Source organism: Nanorana parkeri, unplaced genomic scaffold (genome assembly GCF_000935625.1).
Source record: "Nanorana parkeri isolate BGI_ZX_2015 unplaced genomic scaffold, ASM93562v1 scaffold332, whole genome shotgun sequence".
Taxonomy (NCBI): Eukaryota; Metazoa; Chordata; class Amphibia; order Anura; family Dicroglossidae; genus Nanorana; species Nanorana parkeri.
The window spans coordinates 552,194-572,004 of NW_017306600.1; the positions used below are offsets into that span (position 1 = coordinate 552,194).

At 43.2% G+C, this 19,811-nt stretch overlaps 1 protein-coding gene across 1 annotated transcript in view; it reads left to right on the forward strand.

Annotated features, from left to right (window-relative positions):
- Positions 1-10,396: 10,396 nt before the first annotated feature.
- Positions 10,397-19,811, forward strand: part of LOC108788552 (probable global transcription activator SNF2L1) — a 114,051-nt gene continuing 104,636 nt past the window's right edge. Inside the window, exons 1-2 of the mRNA XM_018558341.1 lie at positions 10,397-10,475; positions 14,433-14,519. Coding sequence (XP_018413843.1) covers positions 10,401-10,475; positions 14,433-14,519 — 162 coding nt within the window. The 5' untranslated portion in view covers positions 10,397-10,400. The remainder of the gene's footprint in view (positions 10,476-14,432; positions 14,520-19,811) is intronic.

Here is a 19,811-nt window from a genome sequence, read left to right on the forward strand (position 1 = left end):
GGCCAAACAAATTATATGCATATTCAATGTCTTCCACTCATAGACCTGACCCAGAGGAAAGAATCTGTTTTTAAATGAATGCTTCAACATTAACAGATGTAACTCTTACTGCATGATTGTTTTGTTCCCACAGCATGAAATAAGTGCATGTTGAATACTGACCAGGCAGATATAGTCCAGCTGTCTTTGATACCTAGTTCAACACATTATTTTCTGTTACAGAAAAATCATGGCATATTTTAAAGGAACATTGTCATTTTACCCTGAATGTCTGTTTAAAGCCACCTCTTAAAATATGCAGTGCTTCCAGGGATGGGGGATCTCTTCCCATGATGTACAGGAAAGATGGAATGATGCGACTGTGCCTTCTGGGTTATGACACCAGCTGGTATTATGGTAAAAGCTGCGACGGAGGAAGGTGTGGTTGGGGTTCGCTAAAGAGGTAAATATCAGTGAGCCAGGGCCCCTTCACACAGACCCTGTCACTTTGTTCAGAATGGGCATTTGTTACATTACATCTAGAGCTGTATATGCTAGCACAGTCATTTTCAACCGTTCATGTCTGGTAATATTGACTTTAAAGGCAGCTAGGCTAGGCAGCAGAAACTCAAAAAAGTAAAGCAACATTTCTTTTTTCACTATAGTTCAAAAAAAGCAACATATACACACTATTGAAGGGGCAGGTGTTGGACAGGTTGCTGAGGACTATTTCGACTATAAACAATGATGATGTTAAAAATAAAAATAATATACCAGAACACACGGACAAGAAAAGTCATGGTTTCAGGCCACAAAAGCAGTTCTTGGACCAGTGGTGGTCAGCTAACAAGGAACAGGGGCCTTAGCTGCAGTCCCAGACATTGCTAAGGCGGGGAGACCATAGGCGGGAGTTTGCGCGCTGCTGTGCATGCACGGGTCCCAGTCTTCCGGGCAGGCTGGAAAACATGCGTAAGTTTGCATGCGCACACAACTGAACAGACGTATGAACGTGGTGCACAGGAAGTAACATGTCTCTCTCTCTCTAATAGATGGCCCTATTTAAACTGGCTTTCCCAATGGGTCAGTGCTGAACGGTCTTTCAGCTTGTGTTCCTGTCAGTTTGATCTCTTGTTGCCTTGACCTGCATTTTCTTGACTACACCTGATTGCTGAGCTGACCTTGATCTCTGCTTGTTTCCTGGATTCGCTTCTGTCTTCTCCCTTGGTACCGCGCTGACCCTCTGGCTTTAACCCCTGGCTTGTTTGACTTCACTCCAAGTTCCTGCTGCAGACCACACTGACCTTTCAGCTGAACACCAGCCTGCTCATCCTTCCAGGGACACAGTTGTTGGACTACTTACCAGGCACAGTGTCTGAACACCTTGGCAGCCGTGCTTCTCTCTGTCTACTTGCTCCCTGTCTCCACATCCAGGGGTGTGAGACAAAAGCTGCAAGGGAGGCCTCCTCAGCTAATCGGTCCTCTAACCAGGTACATACTGTAGGTACGTAGATAGACAGTCAACGTGTTACAATGCATTTTATCAAGCTGGTCAGTGCTAACAGTTTCAAAACAATGCCAGAGTATGCCAGTCACTTATCATATTAGTAATAAAAAATACGAAAATACACATGAATAATAAATGTATGTGCTGTTCCTTGTAATAATGACAGTGACATTGTATTAAACACATTTCAACTCTTAATGTGTGAAAATAAAGTAGGTCTCAATCATGGGCGTAACTAGAAATCACAGGGCCCCATAGCAAAATTTTGTATGGGGCCCTGTGATTTCTAGTTACACCCCTTGAAGAGCCCACATAGCTCACCTGAGGGTGACCCTGCAGAGCCCACCATAGACTCTATATGGTGGGCTCTGCAGGGTCACCCTCAGATGGGCTGGTCACACTCCTTACCTGTCCGCCTCTTCTTCCTCCGTCGCCGGGCCCGCTCCGTCCCTCGTCGCCGGGCCCGCCTCCTCCTCTGTCACCGCCTCCTTCTCTGATGCTGACCCCCGGGCCCCGCCTCCTCCTCCCTGCCACGTCCAGCCTCCTCCACAGCCTCTGACTCTCATTGACTCAGCAGCGGCAATGGAGAAGAACGTAGCGCTGCACAGATCACGGTGATCTGAACAGCGGTGCGTTTGAACCCATAGCGGCCCAGGCGGCCCGCACGGCATCAGGGGGGTGTCCTGGCCGGGCCCCATAGCGGCCGCCTGGGTCGCTATGGCTATTGTTACGCCACTGGTCTCAATGTCTTCATGTGTATTTTACATTCTGAATTTCTTTACAAAGGCAATCATTTTGTATAGAAGACATTGTTTTACTAATCACATGCCTGTAAACAAGTACATTTTTAGGATGACAACACAGTGCAAAATACTCAATGTCTGTTTCCTTAGTGACAAAGAGAATTTTGCCTCCTAATATCAGGTCGAGCGTTGCTCATGAAAAGCGCAACAGGAGGCTAATAGACAAATTCTGTTTATACTTTTATTACTACAATTCATGAGGTCTTAAATAAATCTACTATTTGGCCAAATATTTCTGTGCACCTGGAGTGTGTCTATGGAAAATGATATCTTTTTGGCCAAAAGACTATTTGAGAGGTCAGGCGCTGATGATGGATGAGAAGACCTGGCTTGCAATCGGCGTTTTCCAATTTCTCCCAAAGCTGTTCATTGAGGTTAAGGTCAGGGCTCTGGCCAGGTCACTCCTTTACACTAAACTTGTTAATGTCTTTATGGACCTGGAACTCAATCATTTAGAGGGATGTCCAAATACATTTGGCCGTTTGTGTACATAACTGGATGAGATGCTGGTTTCTTTAAATATCTGCCTGCAGGCCAGCTGTAATAGGAGAAAAAAAAGATGTCTGATGGAATGTTTCAGGTGACTAATATTTTATTACTAACTGGAAAGGAGGTTTCCAAATCGATTATAAAAAATAACAGTAAATAGCTATGTCAATTGGGAGAAATAATTATTGGGAAAGTTCATTCACGTGACAACTCCGTGTGCATGGCTTACCAAAGAAACTGAGTTTGTCTTTGTATTGATATGTACTGTATATTGATGAATAATGCAATAGAGTGACGTTATACTCAGGAGTTAAACCTTACAATGGCATTCAATGCATCTGTGTATCACTCGGCTGTAGATCCTCAAATCATCTCTGAAGTGGTGCTGACACTATCCTTCCGTCTGGAGGATGGCTACTTTTGTTCCCCATGGTCCCTGTGTGTGTTGTAAAGCAGTCACCGCTCCAAGTGATGGACTACAATCTCATGCTTAGTTTACTAATTTATATTGAGATTGTAGTCCATCACGTGAGCGAGCGTGGAGTGGTGGCTACTCTACAGAACACACAGGGACCATGGGGAACAAAAGTAGCCACCCTCCAGAAGGAAGGGCAGTGTCGGCACCAATTCAGAGATGATTTGAGGATCTATAGCTGAGTGATACACAAATAAGATACATTTTTGTTGCTAGTGAAGGTACTTGAATGCATTTTTAAGATTTAACTCCTGAGTTTAGTGTCACTTTAACAAAACAATAAGCATCCACTAGTGGCCAATTTACACCCAAGTATTACAGATATGTGCATGTTATCACAGCGCACCATGTATGTGTTAGTGCTTTATTCTCACCACCACTGTAGACTTCTCCAGACTAGATTGGTGTACCAGGGTCCCAGTGATTTGTCAGTTCAGAGTTGACACCAGTGCTGAATGTCTTCCATTTTTTTTAAAGGAAGTAAGCTTGCTGTTTGTCTCATCTGCTGCAGTTTTCTTGACCGACCACTGCATTGCTAGTGCTCTGCAATTTATTTTCTAGGTACTGGAAAGAAGTGGAATAAATGCACTGGACCCCCATGTTTATTTGTTGGTGTGACTGGTCAATTATGATGTGAAAGAGACAGTATAGGTGATCCGAGTCTCTCCTAGCCTTTGGAACTCTTTACCCCAACCTGTCTGTCTATCTCTTACTCTGACTGCCTTTAGGTGATCTCTAAAGACTCATCTATTCAGGGATGCCTATCGCACCTCAACCTAACCACTGAACTATCACTTTCTTAAAAAGTTCATCCCCACAAAGCCACCTCCTCATGTATCATTTGCCCCTTCCTTTTAGACTGTAAGCTCTCACGGGCAAGGCCCTCCTTACCATCTTGTCTTGAAATGTATTGTAATGCCCTCCTTATATTGTAAAGCTCATTGTAAAGCACTGTGCAAACTGTTGGAGCTATATAAATCCTGTATTATAATAATAATAATTAGGGAATCGGGCGCCGAAACATATCGGCCAAAAATGGCAGTTTTGGCAACATGCTGAAAGTGCCATCTTTTGGCTGACATTGCGGTGCATCCCTGGTTTCTCTCCTCCCCGCTGGGCGCTGCTCTGTGTCCGCTCTGACACAGTGCAGTGTCCAGCGGGGAGGAGAGAAACTGTCACAGGAGGCCGAGCGGTGCGGGGGAGGAGAGCGATGTGAGTGGCCGGCGTCTCTCCTCCCATCATGCCCAGCCTCCTGTGACAGATCAGGAGAGCGGCAGTGTGGGACGGAGACAGCTGTCACAGGAGGCTGGGCCGGTGGTGCGGGGGAGGAGTCAGCTGTCAGAGGAGATCCAGCTCTCCTCCCCGCACTGCTAGCTCAGCCTCCTGTGACAGCGAGTCAGGATGGAGAGCGGGTACAAGCAGTCAGCGATCACTGAGTGTTGGAATTAATTGTGGATATAGTATGTTTACAGTGTCCCAATTATGAATAAATGGGAAGTGATCTACATCACTTCCTGTTCATTCATGATTGTGGACATGGTAAACATACTATATCCACAAGTTATGAATGAACGGGAACAGTCAGTATAGAGGCTTCCTGTTCATTCATAACAGGGGCTGCAGAAAAAAAGATTGAGGACTCTGCGTCCTCAATCTCTTTCTATTTCAAAAGGGAAATATCACTGGTCTGTTTAGACCCCCAATATTTCCCTGAAGCTCCCAACAGTAAAGTAAAAAAAATAAAAATATTTAATAAAAATAAATAAATCAAATAAAATATTTGAAAAGGTTAGAATTCGGTTTCAGTTTCAGACTGACATTTGTTAAAATTTTCAGTTTCATTTTGACTGGCTACCGGACAGGCAGGTTCTACATTCCAAAGGATCTCCATTGTCTGTGAATTGTTAAATTGCAGGATTGTAAATTGAAGCTCTACACTTCATTTATTAGTCTAGATACATCTTTATTCAACGTAGGGTTGAGGGGACAGTACAGAAATAGCCAATGCATTTTGGGGGGCCCATAAAAATACCCCCATCATCAGTGCTTGCTAAAGGAGAACATGTATCAGGAATGTGATGGCTTGAAATTGGATACGGTTTTGTATAGTGTGTGAGAATGCACAGAGCTGCCCAACCCTACTGTGAATCAAGATGTATCTGGACTATTAAACAAGAGTGTGACACTTCACTTCACAATCCTGCAATTTTTGTTTTTTTAAGCCACTCATAAAATTTTAGTGTTGTGAAAATATCTTGGGGGAAATTGTTTTATTTATAAGGTGCAATATAGAGATTGTAATCTATTCTCTAAAAGTGTTGTTCCCATCCACTGGCTTGTGAGCCAACTTGTGTGAATTCTGCTGCATGCTGCCATTTTCATATGAAGCTGAGCAGACATTATTCATTTTTATAATTTCCCTAAAATATTTCACATTTTTAAAAGGTTTTCTGAAATTTGTTTTTGAAAATCAGCCAAGGTTTGCAACTCTGCTCCCATCTATTAGTACTATTTGACTGGACAACCTTGGATTTCTTTATACTGTATAAAACCACTATTGATAAATGTTTCTAAGATTGACACATTTATCATGTGATTCCTGCTAAAATATGTGTTTCTTGGGTGAATTATGGGTGAATCATGTGTGAAAACATTTATAAATAGTCCTTAATCTGATGTCATGGTTATAAAAAGCGACAAACATTACGGGAATCTTCTATTACCATGTTATATGTTGGTGTACATTATCTTATATACAATGTTTATAATATTACCGTATATACTCGAGTATAAGCCATCCCGAATATAAGCCGAGGTACCTAATTTTACCAAAAAAACTGGTAAAACTTACCTCGCCGAGTGTCGCATCACCGCTGCTCCGGTGGAATTAGGACCCGGAGACTGCCAGATGACCCCGCTCGGAGCGCCGCACACCGGAGCAGCAGTGACGCGACGCTCGGCGAGGTAAGTAAGAAGACACCTGACGCTGACTCGAGTATAAGCTGAGGGGGGCACTTTTCAGCCAAAAAAATGGGCTGAAAATCTCGGCTTATACTCGAGTATATACGGTAAGTGGAACTCCAGTCAAGAATTTAGTTATTTACAACTTACATATCTGTTACTAAATGTGCTTTGTTCTGTGATCCTCTATAATATTGTCTGTGTGACATTGTAAAACTAGGGATGCACCGATATATCGGCCGCTGAAACATATTGGCCGAAAATGGCACTTTTGTTAATTGCCGAAAGTGCCATTTTTCTGCCGATATACCGGTGCATCCCTGCTTTCTTTCCGCCCCGCTGGGCGCTGCTCTGTGTCCCAGAGGGGAGGAGAGAAACTGTCACAGGCAGCCAAGCGCTGCAGGAGGAGAGTGCTGTGAGCGACCGGCGTCTCTCCTCCCACACCGCTCAGCCTCCTGTCACAGATCAGCAGAGCGGTGTGTGGGCGGAGACAGCCAGCGCTGTCACAGGAGGCTGAGCTCTCCTCCCGCACTGCTCGCTCAGCCTCCTGTGACAGTGAGTCAGGAAGCAGAGCGAGGTAAACACTCAGCGATCAGTGAGTGTTTGTAGATAATTGAGGACATGGTATGGTTACTATATACTGAATTATGAATGAATGGGAAGTGATCTACATCACCTCGAGTTCATTCATAGTTGTAGTTATAGTAAACTCACTTATGTCCTCATGTTATGAATGAACAGGAACACTCAGTATAGAGGATTCCCGTTCATTGATAACAGGGGATGCAGAAAAAGAGATTGAGGACTTTGTGTCCTCAATCTCTTTTTCTATTTTAAAAGGGAAATATCAGGGCTCTGTTTAGACCCATAATATTTCCCCCAAAGCCCCTAAAAGTAAAGTAAAAAATAAAAGTATTTATTAAAATATAAAAAATGTAAAAGATTATAAAAAATAAATACAAATAAAATATTTTTTTTTAAATTTGAAAAAGTTAGAAAAAAAACATTTTCATTTTGGTGCACCTCTATGTAAAACAATTAGCAATACCATGGAAGAATAAATACATATTTGTAAAATGAATGAAACAGTGCCACCTAATGCATTTATACAGTAACCTCTGTGCCAGCATAAAGTGACTACATTTTTAATAATTTACTGTTTGATTTTTATTTGGTAAATGGGTAACACACACACTTACACAATTACCTAATTGATAAGTTCAAGTAAAAATCAATATGTCAAATGAAATGTTAAGAGATATGTCGTAACATTCTATTGTTTCTGCCCTTATTTTTAATTATTCCACTCTTTAATATGTTACTTAAAGGGTTTCTCCACTTTCACCAATGCAATGGCAAACCTCTCAATTGCCTTCCCTTCCTCACAGACAGCTCTTTTTTTTATACAAGATTCACAGATTTTAAACCAGCGGGGTTATTCACAAAGGGGTGAAGAGTTTGGAGAAGGCAGGAGAAGTGAACAATCTAGGACAACATAACTGAACTGGAAAGTGAGATGAATTAGAGAATTTTTCCAAATCAGCTATTTTGTCCTAGATTGTTCACATCTCCTGCCTTGCCCAAACTCTTCACCCTTTTGTGAATAACCCTACAGGATTCACACATTTTTCCCAATTGAACCCAGTTAGAAAACTGTGTGAATCGTGTGTGGAAACATTTATAAATAGACCCCTAACAGTGGGCTTAAAGTGACATTAAACCCTCAGATGTTTTAACATAAATCAATACTAGCTTCCCTTTTCTTTGCTGCTCTTCCTTTTAAATCATCATGTCTTCTCATGCTTGGGGAGAACTTCCCTTTGCAGCTGAGTGCCTCTTCCTGTAGTGCTGCCTCAGGTTGTGAACCTGCACACAGACACCGTGTATCCATTCCAGAGACAAGGCGGTCTGCTGCAAAACAGAAGTTCTGCAGAGCATGAGAAGAGATACGGATTTAAAAGGAAGAGCAGCAATGAGAAGGGAAACTACCATGGATTACAGTAAGGCACACATTACAGTATTGTTTTATGTTAAAAAATCTGAGGGTTTAATGTCACTTTAACTTTGTCTTAAACAGGGAAAAGTGACAGAGTCTCTTTAAGCACTTAAAAGAGAACTATGCTAAGTGTTTTCCCTATAGTTCTCTTAAGGGTCACGGGCAGACATATACTAACCTCCTCCCATGATCCAAAGCTACAGCTCGCGGTATACTGAGACTGCTGCGGCCAGGACGGATCCGACATTACTGTCGAGATCCACCCAGCTGCGTGAGTGACAGCGGGCTCTGCCTATCTAGAGGCAGAGCCAGCTGTACCTGCCCCCTCCCCCGTTCCTCCAGTCAGTGCTGGAGGATCGGGGAGGTGAGGGAGGAATAGCTGTGGGGAGCGGTGACTGGCAGTCACCACTCTGTAGGGAGATGATCGGGAAATGAGCGAGCGACGCTATGTGTTCCCTCACTTCCTGATCTATAGAGCCGACGTGGGACAGTTTCAATGTCACAGGTCGGCTCAAACTATGAGGATGAGTGATTTTCACTTACCTCATAGTTCTCCTTTAAGTAACAATACAGCAATTTCATACAATTCAACAAACATAATCACTTACACTCACAATTCCCTAATCACAGTGTGGTTCTTGGATATAGTAAAGGGGGGGAAATACAAACCCCAGAGGAAAAGAAGTCCAAGGGAAGAACATGGAGAAAGATACAAACTGTGCGGAGGATCATACTGTACTTGATGTCATACATGTGAAAGAAACAGTGTTATACATGTATCAGCACATGTATCACTCACACCTATACCTTGCATTGCAGTGTGCTGGGATAAAGTCCCATGTTATGCATTTTGTGTGCATCAACCTTCACATTGCCATTCAAGACAATTCTTTCTCTTGTCTACAACCTAGAGCAATGCAAGCCTTATGGTGTGACTGAGCCCTCATTCAGCTGCCTGCATAGTAACCATATTTATGTGCATATGGCAACAAGTTTGTATTTACATTTTCAACAAATTTGTTTTGATGAATATAAAGTGGAACCTCAAGCCCAACTCAAGTAAAACTTAAAAATAAGTAGACCAATGGGAGATAAATGTAGCTTCTGCTATTCTCTGGTGCTTTGCCATGCAGATTCTTGGCTCTGTCCTCCTCCTGCCGGTTTCCTGCCTGTGAGCCCAGGACATCATAGTGACACCTCCACAGGCCTGTTATCTTCCCGGGGTGGGCTTGTCATTTTTATAGTTCTATGCACATGCGTGGGAGATACATTGTTCTGGCCCAGCCAATCAAGATGGCCAAACATCCCAAATCCGGAAGATGTTGAGGAGAGGTGAGTTTAGTATATCTTTAGGACTGGGTTCACACTATAGCATTGTGGTAAGACATGTTTTGTGTGTTGTGGTGCCATTCATTTTGATCAGCACCTGAATGCACTGCCGGGCATTCCCAAAAAAGGGTCAGGTGTGGTTTTGGCTGCTCTGGGGTGACTTGACAGACCTCAAAATGAATGGGCCAACTTGACACATTAATGTATGCGCGCCGCTATGGTAGACAATATGTGTGACCCTGGCCTAACACGTCATTACATGGGTGCTGGACTGATGCAGGGTTAAGAAGACATTGTGACGTGACTGGAGCAGACCCCTGGGAAAAGGGTATTTATAAACAAAGTGAAGGGAGAAGCCCCAGGGGGCAGGGCCCAGGACCTGTGGGGGGAGGAGCTAACCTGGAGTTTGGCTCTTCCAAGACATGTCCCTTCAGACCAGAACTCAGCAGCCCCCAGATGTGTATTTCATCAAACATGGATCTGGAAGATGCCGAGTTCTCCTGTGTGGTGTCTTTTTCTGTGTAAAGCAGTGAGGGAAGTACACGCTGCTCGCTGTCATTAAGCAGAAGGCACAGCTCCCTATTCACAGTCCCCCGCCCCCGTAGTAGCCACTCACAGCCGGCGCGGACAGTACTCGTACAGTGAGAGCATTGTACGCGCGCACCCGCTAAATTCTGCGCGCTCACGTTCCCTGACCGCCCTCCGCCCGTCAGTCTCTGGGCGGTTGGTACCGTGTCGGGGTGGGCGTGTCCTCGTAGGTCTTCCTCCGTCTGAGATGTGACGTCTTGTAACGATAACAATTTTTACTAGTTTAACGTATTGCATGGTGGGCGTACCGAGTATCGGTTGACCCGTAATACATCCATGATGGAGGGGCTCTCGGATGAGGAAGTCTTACCTTCCACTTCACGGGAAGCGACAGACTCGGCTACCGATGAGGTAAAAAAAACACACAAAAAAAGGCGGGAGAATGGGAGGGGCTGCAGGAGGAGAGGCATGGCGGGAATTCCCGGGTGTCCTGTACACAGAGCCGATATTCCGGGGCCCTGTACCCTATGACAGACATAGGCCCTCATACGACTTCTCTATCATTGGGGATGACCCCATCCAAAACTGTGCAAACACGGAACTGTTTGTAAATAAAGGCAGCATATTCTGCAATCATTTCAGGGCTGTGAGACAGATCTAAATCCAATCACTAAATCCCCATACAAGTGATACTGCGAATCTGATCTTTATATGAAAAGAAAGGTATCCCTGCAAAGAGAGCAATTCATACGTCATCCACCAACCATCCTGATGCGCTGTGCTGAAGAGTGTCCAGACTGTCAGGTGTCCCCCTGCTATGCTCTACAGTTCCTTCCACTATCCCCGACCTTGCACTCTATGGTTCTCTCCACCGGCCCCCATTGTGCTGTGTGGTTCCTTCCACAGACCCCCTCTACACTCTCTGCTTCTCTCCACCGGCCCCAATTGTGCTGTGTGGTTCCTTCCACCGACCCCTCTACACTCTCTGCTTCTCTCCACCGGCCCCCATTGTGCTGTGTGGTTCCTTCCACCAACCCCCTCTGCCCCTCTCCACCGGCCCCCATTGTGCTGTGTGGTTCCTTCCACCGTCCCCCTTTGCCCTCTTGAACCAACCCCCTCTGCTTCTCTCCACCGGCCCCCATTGTGCTGTGTGGTTCCTTCCACCGTCCCCCTCTGCACTCTCGGGTTCTCTCCACCGGCCCCCTCTGCACTCTCGGCTTCTCTCCACCGGCCCCCATTGTGCTGTGTGGTTCCTTCCACCGTCCCCCTCTGCACTCTCGGGTTCTCTCCACCGGCCCCCTCTGCACTCTCGGGTTCTCTCCACCGGCCCCCATTGTGCTGTGTGGTTCCTTCCACCGTCCCCCTCTGCACTCTCGGGTTCTCTCCACCGGCCCCCTCTGCACTCTCGGGTTCTCTCCACCGGCCCCCATTGTGCTGCGTGGTTCCTTCCACCGTCCCCCTCTGCACTCTGGTTCTCTCCACCGGCCTTCACTGCACTCTGTGGTTGTATGGAACTCTGTTGTTCCCTCCATTGCCCCCTCCCTGCATTCTGTGGTTCCTTTAATTGCCTCCAGCGCATGCTGTGGCTCTCTCCACAGGTCCCTGCTGATCTCTGTGTGCCTATCCTCTGGCCCCCACTGCACTCTGTGGTTCCATCCACTGGCCCCCACTGCTCTCTGTGGTTCCTTACACTGGTTCGTGCTACTCTCTGTGGTTTTTGTTCCACCTCCCCTGCTGATTTCTGTGGTTCCTTGAAACAGCCCCCACGGCACTCTGTTGTTCCCTCCATTGGCCACCCCTGCATTCTGTGGCTCCTTTAATCGCCCCTACTGCGTGCTGTGGCTCTCTCCACAGATCCCTGCTGATCTCTGTGAGTCCATCCACTGGCCCCCACTGCATTCTGTGGTTCCTTACACTGATTCCTGCTGTGCTTTGTGTTTCCTTCCACTGGCCCCTGCTGCCTTCTGTGGACACAGGAAACAGTATGGAAGGAACTAAAGTGTGCAGTGGGGATCAGAGGAAGAAATCACACAGCTCAGCGGCGGATGTTGGCAACCAATACTGCTGCAAGGTAAGGTAGCCATTGCTTTTTTTCCAGACATGCCTGCGAAAGTGTAACCTTAACAAGGCGCTGACATTTCAAAAGCTGTTTTCATTATTTTATAATGTCTGCAGCTTTAAATCATCTCATGCTGTCCAGTCCACACATATATGCAGTGGCATGAAGGCGGGCTTTAATGTATGGCTCTATCATATACAGTATGCAGTGGCATGAAGGCGGGCTTTAATGTATAGCTCCCTCATATATGCGGTGGCATGAAGGCAGGCTTTAATGTATAGCTCCATCATATATGCGGTGGCATGAAGGCGGGCTTTAATGTATAGCTCCCTCATATATGCGGTGGCATGAAGGCGGGCTTTAATGTATAGCTCCCATATATATGCGGTGGCATGAAGGCGGGCTTTAATGTATAGCTCTATCATATATGCGGTGGCATGAAGGCGGGCTTTAATGTATAGCTCTATCATATATGCGGTGGCATGAAGGCGGGCTTTAATGTATAGCTCGCACATATATGCGGTGGCATGAAGGCGGGCTTTAATGTATAGCTCACACATATATGCGGTGGCATGAAGGCGGGCTTTAATGTATAGCTCACACATATATGCGGTGGCATGAAGGCAGGCTTTAATGTATAGCTCGCATATATATGCGGTGGCATGAAGGCGGGCTTTAATGTATAGCTCACACATATATGCGGTGGCATGAAGGCGGGCTTTAATGTATAGCTCGCATATATATGCGGTGGCATGAAGGCGGGCATTAATGTATAGCTCACACATATATGCGGTGGCATGAAGGCGGGCTTTAATGTATAGCTCACACATATATGCAGTGGCATGAAGGCGGGCTTTAATGTATAGCTCACACATATATGCGATGGCATGAAGGCAGGCTTTAATGTATAGCTCACACATATATGCGATGGCATGAAGGCAGGCTGTAATGTATAGCTCACACATATATGCGGTGGCATGAAGGCGGGCTTTAATGTTTAGCTCTATCATATATGCGGTGGCATGAAGGCGGGCTTTAATGTATAGCTCCATCATATATGTGTCAACAGTTATGTGCTATAAGCGTGCTCACTGCGCAGTCCCAGCACAACAACAGCTGACAACTGTCACAAACAGCTCGTGACAACGGTTTGTGATCGGGATTTGGCGATGTGATTGGCTGTCGCAGCGATTACGCTATCAGGATCCTCCCTCCCGTCATTTTTGTAGTTTCATAGGGTCAGCAACAAGGGGCTAAAGATCACCTGGTGCTCCTGTGTGAAAGTAACTGTTCAGGTACTTCCCACTATGGGATGACAACTGCGTTCTTGTTTTGTCACCTAGTCCCATGTACCCCTGCCCGAGGCTACAAGCAGCTGATGCGCTGCACAAGCGTGGTGCACCATTGGCAATATCAGGTCCTGAACAAGTGTCGGAGAGAGTGTATGGAGAGTGTATGGAGTGTATGTGAAAAAGTGTTTGCCCCCCCGTGTTAAAACATAACTTAACTCTGGTTTATCAGACCTGAGTTCAATTTCTATTCACACAACTGTGTATATATATATATATAAACACCCACAGTACCTAAGGGGTATAGGAAAAAGGTATTACCGATATAGTAAGGGCCCTATTGCCCCATTTTCATTTGCTTGATTCATGTAACTCCCTTTAATTTAAAGTAAACTGTAGTAGGGCGGCTTCATTTTTTTGACATTTCTCATAGTTTAATGGTATTACCTCAGCTATGCAAAGTCAACTGAAGGAATTACATTAATGTAAAACACCTCAGTGTCAGTATTCACATGAGTGAGCAGCTTTCGGCCAATGTTTGATCTGTTTGATTTGAAGTGTATCTAAATCCAAGAAAAAGTACTATATGGCAGCTTCCCGATCCTTGGTTGTAGGACTACACTTGTTTTCTTTATTTCAGGCTTTTATTCTACATATTTTCACCTCCACTCACTGTACTGTATCTATGGAAGAGCAGTGTTGTCATTCTAGGACAGGAAATGTGTTAGGACAACAGCACACCTCCAACTCGCCTAATGTCCATATCATTATTTGTTCTGAAGTTCAAACAGGTAAACAGGGCAGGGCTGATTACACATCAGATTGCTCAGGACAACAGTGGATCAATAAATATTTTAATGCACTTTTGGAAAAGATATGACAAAATGTTTTTGGTGGTATATTTAAGAGACCAAAAGGCAGCAAATAAGAGCAGTTAATTGCTGGATCGACATACACTTTAATGTGTTGTGTCTTTGTATATTGTAATGTGTAATTCTCTCTGAAATTCTGTTGTTCTAGAAAAAAGATCCCCCCTTCAAGCTGAAACTCCCTCCTAAAGCCCAGCGTCCTGAAAAGGAAGTGGATCCCGAGTATGAAGAAAAGATGGTAAGTACTGTGTGACTGGGATAACAGACAGTTATATATACTCCAGTATAAATGGATTGAAGGAACACAATAGCAGGAAGCACAAGTTTTACTGACAGGATGTAACAAGGAAAGTTAGAGAGGGAGCAAGTGAGGAAATTGTCAGTACCTATTCTTTTTAAAACACCATTTGTCAGCTTATATCAGTTTTGTCAAACACGCTGGTAAAGGCTGACTGATAAGCTAGTATTTTGACATGAAACATATAATACAGCGTTAGCACATAACACAAGGCATAGAATTGAAGTAGTACTAGAGAATAAATGTACAAATGTACAGTGTTTTGTAGTGAATTCAAATATGTGAAGCGGCGCTATCACCCAACAAGTAAACAAATAATATGTGCAAAAAACAAATATTATAGTGAACAATACTACTGTGAGAGAAAAAAAACAAAAACGTATATATAATATTTTTCAAATATTTTCAAAATTAAATCTTCCAGTCAACTGTTTGCGTGAATCACAAGGTGATAATCTAAAAAAACTCCAAATGACTAATAAAGTTGCAAACGTCCTGTGTCAGTGTATAAAGCACATAATTTGAAACAAAGTGTTCATGAATTCATTAAAAGCAGGAAGCTCTCTCTCTCTCAAAAAAAAGTGTTGTCTTAGTTTTTCTTTGTGCGTCACTCTGCCCACTCTTGTCATTTCTTGCGTATTTTTTGCTGAAGTGCTCATAAAAAAACAGTGCTCTGTTAAATAAGCCTCTCACCTCTGTTGAGTAGAAGATTTCATTTTGAAAATATTTGAAAAATATTATATATATATGTTTTTGTTTTTTTTCTCTCACATTAGTATTGTTCACTATAATATTTGGTTTTTGCACATATTACTTGTTTACTTGTTGGGTGATAGCACCGCTTCACATATTGGAATGATATTAATGCAGGCTCATGCAGCCAATTTAAGTGAGCAGCTGTAAGGAGTAACGCTCAGTTTTTCTTAGATTAATGGAGCGCAGAAGCCCCTGTAGATAGTTTTGTAGTGAATGCTTCTCTATATAGATAGAGGTACATGGTTTTCTGTGTGAACTCTGGAGGAAGGGTTAGATCTTCTGACAATGTTTTTATTGCTGTATGTGTCTTTCTGTCCCAATGATACCTGGACTCCCCAATTATTATGGGCAGACAGTGAAAGGAAGTGAAAGAATATCTCAATGAGGGCCTAGACAGCAGTAAAAATTTGACAGAAGTTCTAAGTCTTAACCCTTCTGTTAAAATCTTGAGTTGGGCTTTAATTACGAAGGCATTCAATTGAAAAAAAAAATGTAAATAAAACATATTCAACTATAATAGCAATATTTCAGATTTCTTTTGGATATCACAAGAAATATGAAGCATATTAACCTGTAACCTGTAACCTGTAAACCCTGAAAACATGTATATAATTTTGAATTTTTGCGCTAAATATATTGAAAGTCTAACTTTCACTGACTGTTTGTAAAGAACAGAGTGAAAATTATTATTGTTAGGGATGCACCAATACCGCTACTAGAATCGGTGCCGATGCTTAGTATTTGGTAAATGCTCTGATACCCCCAATACCGGAACTTCCAGTCAGAGGGAGATTAACAATGCAAAAGTAATTCACTATTGGAGTAACCTCAACATAACCTTCTTGTTTCTTTCTCTCTCCAAGAGTTCACAATTGGAGTAGACAGGAAGCGGACCTTGTAGTTATATTCAGACTGTCTTTGGCCTTCATTTTCACAGTTAGTTTCCTGCATTGCCAGAGGCTAGGTGGAATGTAGATTGTACTATTACTATCCAATTTTGTCAAAAAAATTCCATATAATAAGGATAGTTACAAATGCCTTTTTTAGTACAATCGATATATATATATATATATATTTCAGATTCAGACATATATAAAATCATACAATGGGCATATTTCCTTAACTGAGGCTATTAATATATAACAGTATGCTCCTGGCTGCCAGGGGCTATAGTAACAGCAGCATATCGAACAGGGGCACCTTTGTTAAAGAAATATTGATCGATTAGTTTCTTCAACAGCGATCAGCATAAGATTTCAAAAGGGGTTCATATTGACTAACTTACATGCAAGTGTCTGAGCCACCAGCATCTCAGTAAAATGAGTTTTAGTTATATTAATTGTATTCATTTTTTTTTCTGTCCAGACTCTCCATGACTGGAGATAGTAATAGTTGTCTTGAATTGTATTGTAATGTCTTCTTTATATTGTAAAGCGCTGCGCAAACTGTTGGCGCTATATAAATCCTGTATAATAATAATAATAATAGGGAAAGATGGCGGATTGTAGCCTTTCTTCTGGAGGTTGTAAGGCTGACTGTATGTAGTAGAAAAGCCTATCTCTTTAATCTTGTTTTTGCTACCACTTGACCTATTCTCATTGCTGTGGCAGGTAACAGAGGGTAAACCCTTTGCATAACGAGAATTGGGTACCATTAGCAGCAGTGGCAGCACATGATGATCTTTATAGGGTTAATTAATTTTATAGGAAAATACTCTAGTCCTGACTTCTTTCCAGGATCAGCTAGCCGTGTGACCGAGCTCCCCCCTCTTGGTACAGGAGTGTACTTTGCCCTTCTTCCGAGACCCTGCACATGTGCAGGTCGCTCTGTCTCCTATTGATCGGATGAGCTCAGTGGCTTTAATAGAATGCTCTGTATCATTGCCTTTCAAGCTCAGGGACAGCCTGTTATTTATGTGATGACAGGGCAGAGAGGCTGATAGTAGGAGCTTGCACACTGCAGAGCACTGTATAATGCCAGCAGTAACACCTCCTCTACATTCTACATTCTACACATCAGATTCTGCTTTGTTTACATTTTTGTGTATTAATGACTCTGCTCCGACTGGCACTTCTGTTTAATTGTTTATGAGTGCACAGATAATAAAGCCTCCTGTGACAGTTTCTCTCCTCCTCGCTGGACGCTGCGCTGTGTCAGAGGGGAGGAGAGAAACTATAGACGTACCGTTATTTCGGCTGAAAGATGGCAAAAGTGCCAAAAGTGCCATTTTCGTCCCATAACCAAACTTTGGTGCATCCCTAGTTTGAAGCACACAAAAAACAGAACCTCAAAAAAATTCAAACTTATACTTACAGCTTCATCAATATAGTATACATACCATCTGTATGGTATAGATACAATAATTAAAATTAAAATTCTAAAGGTACTTACTATGGGCCCCTCATATTTACCTATGAGCTATTCTCCTTTCTCTACCATAGTTCTATTTCTTATTATTTGCTGTATCAAAGCAGTATCATGCATATCAAATTATAATCTAGGTATACCATGAAACATGGTCAGAAAGGTAAACTTAGCCATTAACCCTTTCGCTGCCAGAGCTGTTTTGTGCACATTGTGGGCTGAGGAATACTTAATCCCCCCCCCCATAATTATATAGTTCCTGAAAGCAGAAACCCTGTAGTATAAAATGGTAGCAGTTGCAAATATATTTAGGAAGGGAAACCAACTATAGCCTCTGGGAGTCTGTTTACAGGGCCCCACGGCGGCTGACAAATGATACGCTGGAGGCAGCAAAAGGGTTAATGTAACCTATTCCAAAATCTTTGTGGCAACACTAAACAGATGCTGATTGTTGTTGAATTATTCTGTTAAATATATAAATGTTTCTGTTATGAGATAACTTTGGTCAATATAAGTGAGCTCATCTTCAACATCATAGGTCAGCATGCCTTATTTGACCACATCGATTATTGTTAGGTGGAATTTCGGTTGCAATAGTAAATATACACAGATGAGCTCCCTTTATATAACTCCCCTTTATATAACTCCTTCAAGCTTATGGGGGTTCGTGGTAAGTGATCTGACCTCTCTGTTCTCTTTGGCAGTTAAAACACTGGAGCTTGAATAAGGACTACAATAGTGTGTGTAAATGCCTTACAGTGCTGTCTCATCCTCTCCCAATCTGAATCTGAATGCTGTGTTGGGGACTGCAGCATGATGCATTGTTTAAACATATATATAATAAACTGTTCCAATACTTACAGTCTCAAATGAAAAGATGGCAAACTTTAAAGCTGTCCTTCACGGGTAGACTTACATCAGTAAAAATGACTCTGCTTCTGAAACTGCTGTATCATTTTAGCACCCTGCCGGTAAAAATACCAACCACGGACCTAAAATCTTTTCAAAGAGATGTGTTAAATTTTGTCTGGGAAGGTAAGAGACATCGTGTTTCACAGCAAATACTTTATCCCTTGGTAGCAAGAGGGGGACAGGCACTGCCACATTTATTTCATTATTATTATGCAGCTCAATTATGTACTATACCACCCCTTACAAGGTACGACCCTTCTACTAGTTGGTCAAAGATAGAGAGGTTATGGATACGGCCTATACATCCTAATGCCTTGTTGTGGTCTTGTCCAACACAACTGCCTCGCTGTAAATTGTTATCCTCCATGGTTCTTCTCCTAGACATATGGAATAAGGTCAAGATTCCCTTTGGCCTGACGACACCTCAGCCGCCCATGACCTCCTTCCTATTGAACCCCAAACTTCCATCTGGTATGTCTCGAGAATGGGTAGAGACGTGGCAAACCAAAGGCATGTTTTATATATTAGAGATCTTTTGGACAGGGTGTCTAACACACTGCTGCCCTTTGAGATACTACGGGAAAGACACAACCTTCCTTCACGTGCGCTCTACTCTTATCTACAGATTAAGCACTTTGTGCTTTAACATTCCGCGAACACCGTTACACATTCCTCCAAAGGTCTGATCTCATTTATTTACAAATTGTTAAATGACGACTCCAAGATCAGCTTTACTAAACTACCTTATATGTTGAAATGGGACAGGGACCTGGAGATCACGATCACTCCACAACAATGGGAACTTATTTGGCGAACAGCCGCCAAGACATCGATTTGCTCAATATATAAAGAGAATCAGTATAAAATATTATACCATTGGTATTATACGCCAGATTTACTGCACTCTATTTACCCGTTGACAACCCCGAATTGTTGGAGATGCGATCGGACTGTAGGTACCCTGTTTCACATATTTTGGTCCTGTTCAGAACTGCAGTCCTACTGGAGAATCGTTAAACTCACACTGGGGAATTTAACTGGACATTCACTACCTCTGACACCTCTACATTACTGGCATGGTTTGCCGTTCCCACACCTCCCGAAGTCTGACAACAAGCTAGTTATGCATGTGTTGACAGCGGCTAGGTGTTTAATATCACTACAATGGAAAAGAACCCCCCCCCCCCCTCCAAAAACAAA